Below are 18,021 nucleotides of genomic sequence, written 5' to 3'. Positions count from 1 at the left end.
TCCAAATTCAGTCCTCCTTTCCATTATATCATGTATGTTTTTTTCACCTAATACTTTCTTAATACTTAATTACTTAAATATTTAATTCACTTAATAGTATTTTCTTTTTTTCAACTGCATGTAAAGATAGTTTTCAACATTCATTTTAGTTAGATTTTGAGCTCCAAATTTTTGTCCCTTTTTTTGCCTTCCCTCCCCTTTCCCCAAGACTGCAAGCAATTTTATATAGGTTATGTCCAATCATATTTCCATATTAACATGACATATATTTTGGCTTAAAAGTACTCTGCTGTGCTTTGAGGTTTCATTTGCTTCAGACTGTGGCTGAATACTCTTTTAACATGGTCCTTCCTCCTTGGAGGATACTTCTGATTGGGTGGAAAGACTTGATTTATTTATTCTTCAATTTAACTACCTCTCACCTGATTTCTGGATATTTAACACCAGTCCCTTTTGGCTTGAATGTAAAAAAGTAGTTGTATCTTCTTGCATCCTTAGGTCTGCTTTTGTCCTTACTGGATGAAGTAACCTCCTAGAGTTGTATGTGACAATTCACTGGGTGGAGTTTTTCAGACTGTTCTTTATTTCCTTCTCCTAGGTTGATCCAGTGTTTACAAATGAAGTGAAAGCCAGAGTGAAAAGGTATCCTATCCTATTCATCCCATACCTCTACATCTTTATTCATGCTGCACACCTAAAAAAGAGAAAAAGAGCCTTCTTTCTAGCCCTTTTTCAAAATAGCAACAAGACAACATGCTGAAGTTCACCTATGATCATATATTTCAGAACAGTTGGCAGCAGAAAGTCCTAAGCTAATTTTTTTTCAAAGTATTTGGGGTTAAGTGACTTGCCCAGCTAGTAAGTGTTTAATATCTGAGGACAGATTTGAACTTAGGTCCTCCTGGCTCCAGGGTCAGTATTCTCTCCACTGTGCCATCTCATTGCCTCCTTCCCTCCCCCCTCCCCCCCCAAACCTCCCAAGTAGTTAATTTTGAAATATAACTACTGAAATGAGGCTCTGAATGGGAGATTTCCTTAGTTTCTCTATCTCCGGTACTTTGAACCTGTATCTCCCTCATTTCATATGAACTTAAAGAGAAAAAAAAGGCCTAAAGAGGTTTCCCCAGTAGAAATCTGGGTCACCATCCTCATGCAACTTTGTTTGCAGAATAATAAAATAAATAATAATAATAACAAACTAGCATTTTTATAGCACTTAGTATATGACAGACTGTACTAAGTGCCTTACACATATTACCTCAATTGGTCCTCACAACAACCATGGGGTAGGTGCTTTTATATTCATTTTACAGATAAGGGAACGGAGACAAAGGTGAAGTGACTTGCTCAGTCACATAACTAGTATATGAGGCTGGATTTGAACTCAGGTTTTCCTGATTCTGGGTCAAGCACTCTCTCCACTATACCACTAACTGCCTTGATCAGCCTTAATTTATATTTAATTATAGCATTTTCTAGAAAAAATCATGTGTCTTCTCCCCTTGCTCTCCTATCCCTGCAAGAAACTTAAAGGACATAATGTGTTCAATTTCTAGGGCAGCTGGGGTACAATTGATGGGGGAGATGCCTTCAGAAGATCTCCATGCCGTTGTGAAAAATTGCTTTGCAGTTGTGAATAGCTCCATTTCAGAAGGAATGTCAGCTGCAGTTCTGGAGGTAATTATATAACCCTTGACTATTGAATGTGAGAACCTGAAATTGCCCATCACTCCTTGACTTATTTATAGAGGTGAAGTCTTTGTCAATAAAGTTCTGCATATTTCACAACTGGGAGGGTAATGCTGTGTTTTCTGGAGTTTAGAAGCTTTTCTGTAGTTGATATTTTAAATAAATCATTTCATTTCTTGTTGCTACTTCCCTTTTCAAGGGACAGAATAAAATAAAACCAAGAGTGTGTATAGTGCCTCTCTGCCCCTGCAAATATTTTTGAGAAGGGAGCAGACTTAAAAGGTATGAGCAAGAACTCAAATGTGAAAACAGTGTGCTTCTAATAGAAATATTGCTTCATTTTTTTCTTCTTCCTACAGAGACAGATAAGACAGGGGAGTAGTACAGGAAAAATCTGGGGAAAGAATGATTGGTTGGGAAGGGAAAATGCTAGTAGTTATTGGTCTGGTTGATCTAGTAGTTATACACACTGGGCTTCAAGCAGACAGCAGAAAAGGCCTTCCTACATGCTCATGTAGCTTTGGTGAAGATGTGATAAACTTCATATATGAATTTTTTCAATATTTCCATATTCAGCTATGCTAGAATACACTATAGCTTCATCTGTTTGGGCCAAATTGTGTGTGATATGTGTGATCTTGCCTTGTGGATTTTCCAGTGCTCTCCATATCTGAGGAGTCACTATTTATAGGCCAGGAGAATAGTTGATGGGTAGTGCATTACTGAAATTAAAAAAAAAAGTTTTGCTATTTAACACTAGTGCTATAACTTTAGCACAATGACTTTCATATAGAGGAACATAATTACATCTTATATCTAGCCTGAATTTCATCTATCAGAAAATTATTTCTTATATAACAGTAAAATCTTTCCCCCAAACAGCTGGCTGTACCAATTTTAGTTATTTTAAAGGATGATATGAGCCTCAATGTGATTATATATGGAAGGAAATCCTTAGGTGCTACAGAAATTTCAATTATTGTACCTTGGGGAGAGGTGGCGTGGGGTAAGTCACTAGTATTTTCCCTAGCTTTTTCCATGTTTTATTTTTTAGTTCAACATGTTCTGGTATCCTGGAGGGTGGAAGGTCTGATAAAATCAGCAACTATTCTTCATTAGGTATCAAATAAATAAGCCCGTCACTTTAGAAATCTTCCACGACTATGCTTAGGTCATATTGTAAATGTAGTCATGATAGCATATGAGACCTATTTGGCTCATCTTCTCTAACCTACCAAAAAGAGCTCTCAAATATTCATTAACTTGAATATAAAATATTGTAGCATATTAAAGCACAAGTCAAAAAGATTAAATCATTAATTCTCAGCACCGAATGGGATCCGGATGAAGGACATGAAGTCCAACTTCCCACAAGGACTTCCCTTCCTGGGAAGTGCTCACTTTTTGCCCATATGCATCCTATTTTCTGTTTTTCTAAATGCAGTTCTTGCTATTGTATTTTATAGATCCCTTTTATATTTTCCATTATGTCTGCATCAGTGCTTGCTGGGTTATTATTTTATTACAAATACCTCTACTTTACTTCTATTTCTTCATTTGGTTACCAGTTACCCTCACATTAAGATCTGAAAGACATTCTGTTATTTTACCAGAGCTCAGTGTTCCTAAAACTGCACTGAGTTGAAGCAGGGAGAAAAAAAAATAAGCCATTCCCTTTTTTTCTGCATAGCAGACCTGACCTACATTGTTCATCTGATATTTTCCCTGAATGTGATGCCATTTAATAGAACAAAATGGAGAAGACAGAAGTAGTGCACCCATTTCCATTTATACAATGATAGGGAAATTTCCCATAAGTCAGAATTACTTGTTGTTTTGGTTTTCTCCCTGTATTCACGTATAGCTTGATGTTAAGAGTCCAAACATTTCCAAGGCCCATAGCCTAGTGTTAATCTTAACTGTGTTTTGGAATTTGTTTGTTAGCTGTAGCTGTTGATATAAATGTTTAGTTACCTGTTTTAACCTTGAAAAGATAAATTCTTGCAATAACAGTTATCAAGTTTTCATTGAATTGATATCTTACATATAAATACATTTCCCCCTTTAAAAAAAAATCAGTTTGCATTCTGTTGAGGGAAGGGGATAGAATTCAAGTAATTTGCTAGCACACACGTATCACGTGGCAGTCCACTATCATTTCAGTGGAACAATTTAGTGAATTGCTGTCAAATCTCATTTCTTTTTAAGGCAAGGCTAGTCTCACTGCTTTAAAGTGTTGATTTTTGTATTTTTAAAACTCTTAACCCATTTTTGGCCCTAGATTTTTAATTAAATCAGGCATGAAAAACCTAGGGACATACATAATTAAAATTAACTCATCCAAAATGTTTACTCATTGAATAAGTGTTTTGTGTTTTGTTTTGTTTTGTTTTGTTTTTTTAACTTCTGAAGGAAGTAATCTCTTGGTCCCTCAATGAGATATATTTTCCAGAAGACATGTAAGAAATAAAATTCGATTTGTTAGCTTATTTCTCTTTAAGATGGTCTTACAACAGACAAAATTGGTTAGATGGCAGGGAGACAATGGATGTTAACTAAAACATCTCTTTAGTGAGCTATGGAAACCATCTTTGACTTTGAAATACTATCACATGTTTTGAAGACACAGTTAAGCAATATAAATTTTATCAAGCAGTAGGATCCACACCAAATATTGAATTTAAACTGATAGAGCTTTGTGTGGTTCCGAATACTGTTCTGTTCTTATCCGCTGCCTATGAGAAAAATGATTGTTTTAACAAATGAAAAAAAGCATTGCTAACAAGTGTAAAGCTTTAGTTTTACTGGAAACTTATTTGAAGAGGAAAAAGAATGACTTGAAATTTTCACAGAATCTTAGATCATCAGAGTGTGGGGTCACCTAGCCTAACCTGACCTCGAATTAAGAAAGCTCTTACTTTCTTGAGTAAGAAAGCCAAGAAAGAAAAAGGTAATGTCACATGTCTTTGGAAAACTGCTGTTGGCTAATGAGCAATAAAAGTTGAGGGAAACACTATTTCATTGCCAATTTAATTTGTGGGCTCTCTACCCTGATTGTCCTCTCATAGGCATTACTTTCTATTGTTAAATTCTAGAAAGTAGGTAGATTTTTTTTGGGGGGGTACAGCCGAAATCTAAAAGGACCATTCAGTGTAGAGTCACAGTCCTATGAGAAATTGGGGTTTTAAAGTTATCCACTAATGGAATTTGCATATTAAGATTATAAGACTGGTCATCTCTGGAAACAGATTACAGTTTCATTATGAGAGCTCATTACTGCCTGGAATTATGGATGTCATATATTATTGCCAAAACAAATTTCCTGATGCAAGATACCAACCAAGCCATTTAATTTAGCTATATTCCCTAAAACATCATTCAGCAAAAGTCTGATAGAATGTGGGTGCTTGTCTCCAGAGTAGATTTTTACATTCCCAGACACCAACAGGAATCAGCTATTCTTTCTGGAAGTAATAATTGCTGATCTCTGTAAAGCACTGTAAGATTTGCAAGAGAATTTTATGTACTCTGGTTTGTGTGTGTGTGAATGTGTATGTACACACATGCACAATAAATTATTTCTGTGTGCCTCAGCTTCCTCAACTATAAATGAAGATAATAATAGCACCAATCTCCCACAGTTGTAAGGATCAGATATGCTACTTGTAAAGCAGTTAGCATGAAATCTGGCCCATAGTAGACTTAATAAATTCTGGTTTTCTTCCTTCTCATCCTTCTGTGAGCCAAGTGCTACAGGGTTTATTTATTGTGTTTTTCAGTCATGTCTTATTCTTCATGACTCTGTTTGGGGTTTTCTTGGCAAGCATATTGGAGCGGTTTGCCATTTTCTTCACCTCATTTTTACAGGTGAGGAAGCTGAGGATTAAGTGGCTTGCCCAGGGTCACACAACCAGTAAGTATCTGAGGCTGGATTTGAACTCATAGAAAAGATTCTTCCCACCTCTAGGTTCAGCACTCTATCCAAGGCACTATCTAGCTGCCCTTGAAGTCAGATTATCTCTATTTTACGGATGAAGAAATTGAGGTTTCATGAAATGACATGTCTTGCCCAGGGGATAATAAGGAGCTGAATTGGAATTGGAACCCAGACCCTTCCAATCCAAATCTAGTGCTCTCTCTACTGGCTTCCTCTTCTTGAGTCATTCTGGGTCGATCGTTTGGATAGTCTGTTTTGGATACCTCTTTTTCAGAATGTTCCTGACAACATTGATCCAACCTTTTCTACCTCATTTTACCTATCCTTCTTAGGAAGGGAAGGCATATTCAGTGCATAATCAGCACGATCTTTCAGGTCCCTTCTTCATTCTGTCTGCCTGCCAAAGAAACACGTTCAGTCCTCATGGCGCTCATCTTGCTTGTACTGGAGGAAAATTACTCATCAGGGAAAGTAATGATGGTAATTAAAAATGTATTCTCCAACCTGTCAGCAAATCAGTGTAAAATGTATCCTCTGAGAGGTGGGTTTTCTCAGTGTCATCACAGTAATGGTGCCCAGAAAGCTGTTCTCATCTATGAGCTTTCTAGGTTTCTAGATCCGCTTACAGTGATTAAAAATTCAGGTGTCTTTCAAACATGTAACAGGTAGAATGTCTGAACAATCCCCTAGACTGTATTCCCGTGGAGTTCTGGAGTCCAGACAACAGGAGAGAGCACTTTTACAAATTAGATTCTTCTCTCTGCAAACAGTTCTTAAAATGATTACTATCAGCCCACCTGTCTTTCTTACATTTTTTAGGCAATGGACCTGGAAGTTCCTGTGTTGGCAAGAAACATTCCTGGCAATGCGGCCATTGTTAAGCACGAAGAGACAGGATTATTGTTCTCCAATCCTCAGGTAATAAACACACCCAGCCCTAACTAAACACGTCAATAAAAGTTTATTTCCCTTTTGAAGGGGGAAATAATAATCTTTCTGGTTGATCTGCCTGTCTGTATGCATTGTTTTCCCAGTGAAAAGCAATGTTCTTGACTTTGAATCAAGGTTCTGAACTAGTTCACTTGGGTGTTTATAATGAATTCTACATTTTAGGAAAATAAAAGTTAGCTTTCTAGAAGATGAAAACAAATAGAAAATTCCAATTTAGGTTCCTATTGCATAAATTATAGATTTAAAGTTCCACAGAAGTCATTGGGTCAAACCCCTTCATTATATAATTGGGAAAACTGAGGGCCCTGATTGCCTATGTGATTCGACTTTACTAATTAGAAGGAACAAAAGCCAGGATTCCACCTTGCAATCTCTGCCTCCAAATCCAGCACATTTTTTTGTTTGTTTTTTACTGCACCACAAATTTTAGACTTTTAAAAATTGAAATTAAAAGAAAATCACAGGTTCTGAATATTAACCTGAAAGTGTGAGCCAAATAAATATGCATGGTGGTTGTTTGCTTTTTGAATTATCAATAAGTGATTTTTAATCCCTTCTCTGATTCCTCAAAATAGTCTTGAGCATTTTGTCCTCAGCACCCAATGAAGTGTGCTCTCAGATTCAAACTATTTCTGCCATCAGCACAGGCAGGAAGGAAGAAATCTTGTTGACAAGAAAGGCTCTTTTGCAAAGACTTGCAGTTAGGTTTCAGTGGAGCATTATTTGGATGAGAGAAAGGAAAGCTGAGTGGGTCTTCTGATTTTATGTAACTACTTATTAAATTGTTCCTTTTAATATTTGGAAAGATCTCTTAGGTCTGTGAAGTCGATGAGCTGTTTTTACCAGTTGCTGCCTTAGTCACACAACATAAGAGAGACCTGCCATGCTGACAACTTTAGAGCTGCAGGCCAGATACCTGTTTTTTAAAGGGGTTCCTGAAAAAGATGGCAAATTCCGGGGTTGAGCTTCCTGAAGCCCTTTCTGCCTGTTTCTTAACACATTTTCAAAGATTCGTGCTAGACGGCAGATGTCTGTCACGACTTTTTGTTAAATAGACATGCTCATACTTTGCCTATCACAGGGAAGCAGCTGTTACTTTAAAAACAAGTCTTTTAATTAAGTCAGTGACTATGGTTATATTAAAATCTAAACTAAGCAACTCAGGTGAGATTAAGTAGCGATTTTATCACTACTAGTCTTTTACAAATCCATTTGGCATATAAATAAATAATGGAGCTCATGGTTTCTGTGTTAGCTTTGAAGACATTCATTTACAGAGATAAGTGCTGTCAAAATTAATGTCAACAGGATAGGTATTTTTAGGATTCAGGCTAAGTCATAACTTCATGGCAACTACAATGGTTTTTCTCCCATAATTCAACCTGTAAAAGAAGCCAATGTAATATTTATCAAGATGAACCTGTCCATCCCTACCTTTCATCTACCTCCTTCTCTCCTTCCCTGAAAGAATTGATTCTATCAATTCATTCCTCTCTCACCTCTTCAGGAAACCCTTGTTGTACTCCTTGGTATCTTTATGTTAAAAATAAGAAACTAATAAAAACTCAGCTTCCTCTTGACTATTCCCCCACGTCTGCCTCCTGGACATTTTCTCTTTGTCTCTTCTGTGTATTCCAACTGTGATAATGTTTGTAAAAGTGCTTACTTAGCATATGGTAGGTGCTTAATAACTGCTTGTTGACTTGACCAATGTGGTTCTCAAATAAATTAAATATGCTTCCTGCTTCTTTAAAAGGGCTCAACTTTCTCTCTTTCTTCAATTTTCTTGTAATTTGGCTTCTTCCCCCACCTTTGTACAATGTTATTTAAATTGTTTTCTCAGCTGTCAGTGACCTCCTCCAATAGCATCAATGGTCTTCTACTCCCCAGCTCTAGTGGTCTTTTCTGTTTTCTGGTTTCCTATCTTCTTTGTATTAATTGACACTGGATTTTTTTTTGTTTGTTTGTTTGTTTTGGGTTTTTGTTTTTGGTTTTTTTTTTTTTTTTTTTTGTATATTCCTGTCATTTCCTCTATGAGTAGAGAGCCAGCAGGTGGCTCAGAAGGTGGAACTCTGGGTTTAGAGTCAGGAAGACCTGAGTTGAAATCCAACCTCAAACACTTATTGGCTGGGTGACCTTGGGCAATGCTTAAACTTTACCTGCCTCCATATTCTCATCTCAGTCACCATGCTCAAATAAAAGCTCTTACCTCCCATTGATGTTGTAAAGTTCAACTGTGATAATGTTTGTAAAAGTGCTGAGTACTTTAGTAGGCACTCTATTGTTGCTTATTCCCTTCCCTTCCCCACTCCTCTGCCATTTCTTCTTCCTCTTCTTTAAATACAGACATTTCTCAGGTTTTTCTTCTTTAACATTTTCTCCTGCTCTCTCTGTCTCTACTGGCTTTCCTAGTGATTTTATCTACTCTCATAGGTCAGCCTCTACATGGAAGACTTCTATATCTCTATCTACAGCCCTGACCTCTCTCTTGAACTGTCCCTCTATATTTTGACATGTTTGCTGGATGTCTGTTTAGAGCTATTGCTGGCACTTGCAATTCTACACAGGTAAAACTGAACCTATCTCTTCCCATAAAGCTACTACTCTTCTGGACCTTCTTATCTGTGCTAGTGACATTTCTGTATTTTTAGTCCCCTGGGCTTTAAGCCCTATTATCAGCTTTGCCATCTTCATTCCCCCTGCTTATGTCTAATAGTTTTGTTAATTTTATCTCTGCAAAAATCTTACTCATTTCTTTCCTCTGTCCCATCATTCTCATCACTTCCTTACTTTAGCACCTTGCTACATCCTGCCTGGATTTTTGCAGTAACTCTCTAAGTGATTTTTGTCTCCGGTTCTCATTTTGTCCGAATTCTAGTGCATCTTCTATATTCCCCTGAGTGTACCTTTTCATTCATTTATTTATTTTTTGTGAGGCAATTGGGGTTCAGTGACTTGGTAGTCACACAACTAGAAAGTGTCTTAAGTGTCTGAGGATGGATTTGAATTTAAGTCCTTCTTACTCTAGGGCCAGTGCTCCATCTGGCTGCCCCTGATGAATGTAATTTTGATGAACTATAATTTTGTCAATCACCCTGCTCAAAGCTGTTCAGTTTAAATCCGGGCTCAAACCCTTATTTACTCTGTATCCCTGGACAAGTCACTCAATCTCTCTTTGCCTCAGTTTCCTTATCTGTAAAATGAGGATAATAGCCCCTACCTTTCACGATTGTTGTGAGGATCAAATATGATAATATTTGTAATACACTTAGCACAGTGCCTGGACATAGTAAACACTGTATAAATGTTAGCTACTATCATTATTATTTTCCCACTTCATCTCCCTCTACTCTCACTCCAACCAACTAGTTAATTCACCCAGATACACACTTTGCTTTTACCTCTGTACCTGTATCCAATGTTGTTTCCTCTGCCTACAGTGCCTTTCCTTCCCCCGATTTTGCCCACTTATATCCCAGCAATTCTTCAAAATCCTGTGTTCCAGTGCTATGTCCTTTACAACACTTCTCCTAATCTGTTCTTCTAACACAACCTATTTCATTTCTTTTTTTCATTCCTATTTCTTTTGTGTTACTATAGAATCTTGTGGCTCTTCTGTGGTGTGTACCAGAGCCAAGGATCATTGTCATTTCATGTTTTATTCTCCCTGCTGATCAGTACACTCCCAAAAGGCAGGGTGTGGCTTAATCTTTTTTTTTTTATCTTTCCCATAACCATGGGCTTAATAAATATTTGTTGAATTGAAATCAATTATTTATAGAGCAGTTTGATCACACCCTTAAGGGCCCATTCATCTTGTGTATCCATAGTTAATCTGTCCCTAAAATCCTTTTCTTAATTTTGGCAGTCTTCTTTTCAAACATCCACACCTATGACAATAAAAACCCAGTTTTCTGGTTTTTCCTTCCTGAACATGTGGACAGTCTATTTAGTGATGTTTTTATGATAAATAGCACCAGCTCTCCCTTGCCCTTCCCTGTAATTTAATCCCTTACAGGTGTTCTAACCTGGGGATTTGTAAATATAACATCTGAACTATTTTTGTACATTGAATTAGCAGCCATGGAGTCACATCAAATGTGATTTGAAGGACAAGACAGTCCTCTTGTTCTGTCTTAGTCATGTCCAACTCTTCATATCCTCATTTAGGTTTTCTTGGCAGAGATAACAGGTGTGGTTAGCCATTTCCTTCTCTAGCTCATTTTACAGATGAAGAAACTGAGGCAAACAGGGTTAAGTGATTTGCCTAGAGTTTACCCAGTTAGTAAGTGTCTGAGATTGGATTTGAGCTCAGGGGTATTAGTCTCCCTGACTCCAGGCCCTTATTCTATCCACTGTCCCATAGATAGCTGGTACTTATCACAGTACTGCTGATAGCTGCTTTACTATCTATAATAGTATTAGAAATTCCTACTAGTCAATCTTTGGGATGAGGTATTTCATTTCACAAAGTTCCATGCAAATTTTAATATATCATCTAGTGGGGTAATATATAGAGAGAAATGAACTGCTATTAGCACATAGACTAGTTTATGAATTGAGTAGAAAAGGATACAGGATAGATAAGTTTTGATATGGAGATAGATGGGGAAGAGAGTACTTTGATGGATCCATGATTACTAAATATGGGTAATCTCTCTTCATTCAGATCACAATCCCTCAGTGATGTCATAAATCATAGATCACAGATTTCCACCTATAAAGGAGGAATCTCAAGGGGCCCCTTACATTAATTCCTTTATTTTAATGATAAGGAAACTGAGATGAGGTGACTTGTCCAAAGTCACACAGACAGTAATTGACAAAGGTAAAATTTGAAACCAAGTTTTTTGACTCTAAATCTATTGTCTCAACCCATGTGGTTCTTTTCACAAGTCCTACTGAAGGAAGCCATCATGTTAGAGGTCTACCCCCCTCATTCTTAGGACATCTGTCTTCTTTCTTGACTTTTTCACTATGGGACTGATCTATCACCTTTTTTTTCCCCAAACCACAGGGACCTAATTCTTTCTCAGCCACTAGGATTGCAAAAGTCTACAAGAGCTTCCAATCTTGGGGAATTCAGCTGGATTTTACTCTAGAATGTGTGTCCCCCTATTCAATGTTCATTTCTTCTCTCCTGATGACATTTTCATCTCCTTCTCTCCTTAGCACTATGCTTCCATAGTCAGCATCTATGGAGCTGTCCCTTTGGTCTTATAATAAAAAAACAACGGCAACACTAATGACAACAACTGGCACTTAAGGTTTTCAAATAGCTTTATAAGTATCTCATTTTTTTTCTTTACGACAACACTAGAACCATGAGATAGAGTATATATTAGAGATAAATTGACATAATTTTAAAGGTAACTCAGCTTGTTTTCGAGATTTCTCAAAAATAAAATTATTCCAAAAGCATAGAAAAGATTATATATTATACTTTTACCAAAATCCAATGATTAAGAGTCTCATCAAAATCCTATGAGGGGGATACTATTACTATCTGGATTTAGGGATATGAAAATTGATGTGCAGAAAGGTAAGATGTTTTGAGATCTGAAGTATCTGAGACTTGATTTCAGCCCTGACTCTTTGTTATTCATATTTGTATCATGAGAATTAGCAATAAGATCTTATACAGAAGATACAAAAATCAATGTCTGAGGAAGTTTGTTTGAAAGGAAAGGGATTAGAGGATAGGTGGAAAGTTTGATTTTATACTTGTTGATTTGTTGAGAAGAACATTAAAAATCATAGAAATACAAGAGGTGGATGTGAAACCTCCTCTTTCCACACTATGCTTCAATATTTCCAGTGCTAAGTGGGAAATTAGAACTCCTGTATTAGCACAAAGGTATATGGGCAGTGCTGTGGAGAATATAGGATTTATACAATTATCAGATCTCTGAGTTGAAAGAGCTTCAGAGAATATCTAGGTCACTGTACCTGAAGAATAGTATCCCTCCTTAACATCCATTTTTCTGACTTGAAGCTGAGATTTACAAACCACTTTACAATTCACACACATTTCTTTTATTTCTGCTCTCAGGGCTTAATCTGATTAAGTCTTACTCTCCTAGTGAACAGCCTTTCTAGGATACTTGTTGACAGCTATCACAACAAGTATCTTATGCTCTTAATTCTTCTCTTTTCAAGGGTAAATTCTATTTCCTTCTACTGATTCTTAGAGGGCAAGAATTCAAAGCTTTTATCATCCTGATAATCCTCCTCAATTTGGCAGGGGCCTTCCTAAAGTCTTGTCTTTTCATTATAAATACCTGGAAATCCTCTATTTCATTATATATCATTTTTCCTCTGTAGGATTATATCTAGTTTTGCTGGATAAATTATTCTTGTTGTAAATCCTAGCTCCTTTGCCTTCCCTTGAAATACTGTATTCCAAGCCTTCTGCTCCTCTATTGTGGTAGTTGCTAAATCTTGTGTGTAACTGATGTTTTCATTATATATGAATGATTTCTTTCTGGTTGCATGTATTATATTTTTTCTTGACTTGAGAGCTCTGGAATTTGGCTATGGTTTTCCTGTGAGCTTTCATTTTGGCACCTCTTTTAGGAGGTGGTAGATGAATTCTTTCAGTTTCTATTTTATCCTCTGATCCTTACTATTAGAACAGTTTTCTTTCATAATCTCTTGAAATTTGATGTTTAGGCTCTTTCTTTTATCTTGGCTTTCAGGTAGTATACTAATTCTTAAATTATCTTTAATCAATCTATTTTCCAGGTCATTTTTTTTTTTTGTCAATGAGATATTTCATATTTTCTTTTATTTTTTCATCGTTTTGATTTTGTTTTATTGTTTCTTTATATCTCATGGACTTATTTATTTTACACTTGACCAGTTCTTATTTTTAAGAAATTATTTTCTTCAGTTTGTTTTGTGTATTTCTCTCTTTATTAAAAAAAACAGTTTTAGCCAATTCTGCTTTTTAAGGAGTTTTTTTTCTTTTTCTTTTTTTTAGATAAAGCCTTTTATTTTCAAAACACATGCATAGTTTTCAACATTCATCCTTGCAAAGCCTTGTGTTCCAATTTTTCTCCCTCCCTTCCCTCATTCCCCTACTCTAGACAGCAAGAAATCCAATATATGCAATTCTTCTATACATATTTCCACAATTATCATGCTCCACAAGAAAAATCAGATCAAAAAGGAAAAAAAAATGAGAAAGAAAACAAAATGCAAGCAAACAACAACAACAACAAAAAAGTGAAAATACAATGTTGTGCCCCACAGTCCTCTCTGTGGACACAAATGGCTCTTTTCATCACAAGACCATTGAAACTGGCCTGAATTGCCACATCCATCAGAATTAATCATCTTATAATCTTGTTGTTGTTGTGTGTAATGTTCTCTTGGTTCTACTCACTTTACTTAGCATCAATGTTCATTTAAGTCTCTCCAAATCTTTCTGAACTCAACAATATTCCATAACATTCATATACCATAACTTATTCAGCCATTCTCCAACCAATGGGTATCCGCTCAGCTTCCAATTCCTTGCCACTACAAAAAAGGGCTGCCACAAACATTTTTGCACATTTTGCATGGTAAGGAGTTATTATGTGGACACCTCTTTGACTCACCTGTTAATTATTTTTTCATAATTTCCTTGCTTTGCTCTCATTGCTTTTCCTATACCTATACCATCCTATTTTGATTTTTAAAAATAATTTCTATTTTTTTTTTCTCCTTTGATCTCCTTTTTTAGGTTTGTCTAGGGATTCTTGTTAGACTTGTGTCCAGTCTGCATTTTTTCCCCCTTTGATGCTTTGCTTGTAACTGTTTTCACATTGTTGTGTTCTTCTGAGTTTGTGTCTTAATCCTTCCTCTCACCATAGTAGGTTTTTATGTTCTTTTTAAAGTTTTTTGGTTGTTTTTTGCTCATTTTTTCCAGACTATTTCATGACTTTGAACTGCATAAAGTTGAACTCTGCTCACCTGGGACAGGGTGTTGGCAGTGGCGATACTGTTCCAAGCTTCAGGACTTTTTGCAATGGTATTTTCCTAGCTAGTTCTGGAGTGGGGGTGGGGGGACACTGTAACTTTTTGGTGCTTTAAAAGTGGTATGATTTAGGGATTGGTATGATCTGCTCCTCTGATCTTTACTCAGGAAAGGCATCTTCTCTTAAGGTGACCAGAAGTGCTAATACTCCTCTTTACTCTCAAACTGCAATGTGGAATTGGATAATGATCAATGGAATTGCTAAACAGCCCTCAGTTCTGCCCCATTTCCTATACAGGGATCTCCTGCCATTTCTTTCTGACTAGATATTGAAGAATCCTTTATTGTCTTAGAGAAGTGAAAGCTCCTCGTACTACTGCTGCTGTTGGTATTGCCAAAAAATGTTTGTCTGACCTTTTATTGATTCTGCTGTTTCAGAATTCCATTTGATATATTATTTAAAGTTGTTTAGAGGGAAATATTGAGAGAGTTTAGCTAGAATGATCCTTCTGCCATCTTGTCTCCATCCTTCTGAAAGGTTGGTGTTTTGTTTTGTTTTTAATTTGGAACTGGATGTAGTGTTCCATATGTGATCTGTGTAGGACAGAAAACAGCGTACCAATTTCTTCTATGGTCCTGGATACTATTAATTGATCCAGTCCACAAACATTTATTAGACATATTATCTGACAGGTGAACAAAATAGTAAAGCTTACTTTGAAATAGGGGAGAGAATATAAACACATAGAAGTAAATACAGAATATATGCAAAACATATGTGAGACACCAGCAGTTTGGATCAGCAAAGTTTTCACATAGTAGGTAATGTCTCAATTGAGCTTTGAAGGAAACCAGAGTTTCCAAATACTGGAGGGGAGTTAGGGGAGAACATTTCAGACATTACCAAGGGATGGAGATCCAGAGATGGAGTTTCAGTCAATTTTGATTTTTTTTCTTCCACAAATAATACTAGTCATCTATTTAAAAAAAATAAAATACAAAATCTGAACTAGAATTTTTCAGTCTGTGTTGTAGATAGGCAGGGTCTCTTTCCAGCATCTGGCACAATGCCTGACACATTGGAGCTGCTATATAAATACTTGTTGATGATTGACAAGACTGATTAGCATCATTTCTTCAAAAATGAAATCTTCTCCTTTTAAGTGAAGATGAGTGAATATACTCGATAAGAAACATGCTTTTAGTGGGATCGAACTTTTTTTTTTTTTTTTTTTTGGCTCATTCTTGTATTTATTCAGCTCAAGATTAAATTAATTTTTAGTTATTGAGTCATTTTTTCCCCTCAAATCATTATGGCTTTGACAGACAATTTTAATGTTTGAGCTTACAATAATATGAAATTTTAATTCCAACTCAAATAGAAATATAGTCACAATTTGTTATTCTCAGCAATAGAATAATAGGAATAACTAACATTTATGTAGCAAATGGCAAATCACTTAATATACAGAAGCTCATTTGATCCTTACAGCAGCCCTAGGAGGTAAGTATTATTCATGTCTTAATTTTACAAATGAAGAAACTTAAATTCAGAGAAGTCAAAGTGATCTGCACAGCTAATAAGTGCCAGAGGCAGTATCTGAACCTAAATTCTTCCAATTGTGAGATTCAGTGCCCATGGTACTAAGCTGTCTTTCCCAAAGAAGTGTGGAAGTGGGTCTGAACGAGTATTTAGAGATCTATGCTTTCATTGGTTTAGCTTCAGTTCACCAACACAGGTTGCCTAGGACTCCTTTACAGTGTAGGAAGCCAGGGGTAGCAGGGATAGGAACCTTCAGGATGCTAAATCATTTGCATTATCAACCTCAGATGATGATGAGTTGAAGGCTCAGTAGAACAACTTCCCACTGTTTGAATTCTATAAGTTGATAATTTTGTATGGCCTGCAAATGATTTTATAAATATCCAAATAACCCTTGGTGAAAAAAAAAAAGATTCCCTGTTTCTGGTGTAGGGCAAAGCTTCTTAAACTGTGATTCCGGATCCCATATAATATTGTGTAACTAAATGAGGGAATTAAGAAATTATGATTAATTATCAGTAAATTTCTTGGATAAAAAGAGCTTGCTAGTGGAAAAAATTTAAGCAGCTCTGGGTTAGGGGAGTTGTTCAAACTAAAACTTTGACCTATCTGATGACAAGTTTCTACAATCTTACCTAATCTGGAGCCCAAACAACTGGTCAATAGACTAGTTTTTCCAGAGTCCATTTCTGGTATGGAAACACTTTCAGGAGCTTGCTTAACTGGCTTCATATTCCAGAGTTTAAGGTCACATCATGCATTAGTGAGGCAATGAAAAAGGACTGTGGGAGATTAGCCAAAGGAATAAAGCCAAAGATCATTTATGTCTACTATTGGTTTTTACTTTGGTCCTTTTTTTTCAGTTAAGCCTGTATCTGATATTTCTGAAAATCATTCCAAATCAAGGGATGGGATTTGCTGCCCTAGCCTGAGTCCTATTCATCACTTCCTTGTAACTTTTTTCCAATTGTCTCACTTTCTATTTAGCCTTAATCACTAAATAGATATTGCCTTGGTCAAACTGAAGACCTGTTGAAGACCTTAGCTTAGAAAGACCAAGGTCTCCCACTATATCCAGGGCTGTTTCCAGTTGACCTGTTCCTTATCTGGCCACTGGACTCAGATGGTTCTGAGTGAGGCAGGTGACCTTGCACAACCCTCCCTCGCTTAAACTTTCCTCACTTGCATGTCCTCTATGATATCATAGTCCTCTTTGAGAATGAAGGACAAACGACAAATCTTCTCCAAGACAATTATCTGCATCATTTATTTCTCTGACCAAAAGTTGCAGCCCAGAGAGAGTTATTACTTTCTCCCCTTCTCTTCCTTTCCTTGTTCTGTCTTCAAGAACTTCCATTGGTGTGGACTTCTTTCAAAGTAAGAATAGATACCAAACTAGGTGTTTATTACTTTAATCAGTTACTGAATATTAGCCACTTTTGATATACCTAGTGCTGAGGATACATTTGTATCCTCAAATTAAAAAAAGAAATGGCTCCTGCCCTCATGGAGTTTATGGATTTAGTAGAGAAAGACTACATGTGAAAAGAAGCTAAAAAGCTGGAGATAGGGAGTGGGGAGGGACTTGATCATGATGGAGAAGTCCTAGGGACTCTACTGGAGTAGGAAATGAGGAAGTGGCTTTAAGTGGAGATCTTAGAGATCTAGGCAGAGTAGCAAAGAGTACTGATGAGTTGCAGGACCCAAGGCTGATTAGATCTAGCAGAACGGTGGGATTTCCCAATAATGAGGTTCCTAGGATGATGACATGATGGTAACAAGCATTTGCTGACTCAGGGTATTTCTTGATGTGGCTGATGTAGACCCAGATGATGGTAAGCACCAAATGTTAGGGTCTGGTCATGTGAAGAATGCATATTGGCCATTCTCTTTGGCAAAAGGCAGATTTATTTAGGGAAAAGGTTACAGACAAATTGA

At 36.6% G+C, this 18,021-nt stretch overlaps 1 protein-coding gene across 1 annotated transcript in view; it reads left to right on the top strand.

Annotated features, from left to right (window-relative positions):
- Positions 1 to 18,021, top strand: part of GLT1D1 (glycosyltransferase 1 domain containing 1) — a 113,690-nt gene that overhangs the window by 82,393 nt on the left and 13,276 nt on the right. The window contains exons 9-11 of the mRNA XM_031948414.1: positions 599 to 642; positions 1,557 to 1,677; positions 6,446 to 6,544. Coding sequence (XP_031804274.1) covers positions 599 to 642; positions 1,557 to 1,677; positions 6,446 to 6,544 — 264 coding nt within the window. The remainder of the gene's footprint in view (positions 1 to 598; positions 643 to 1,556; positions 1,678 to 6,445; positions 6,545 to 18,021) is intronic.

This window comes from Sarcophilus harrisii, chromosome 1 (assembly GCF_902635505.1).
Source record: "Sarcophilus harrisii chromosome 1, mSarHar1.11, whole genome shotgun sequence".
In the NCBI taxonomy this organism is placed as follows: Eukaryota; Metazoa; Chordata; class Mammalia; order Dasyuromorphia; family Dasyuridae; genus Sarcophilus; species Sarcophilus harrisii.
This window is presented reverse-complemented; position numbering and strand designations above follow the sequence as displayed.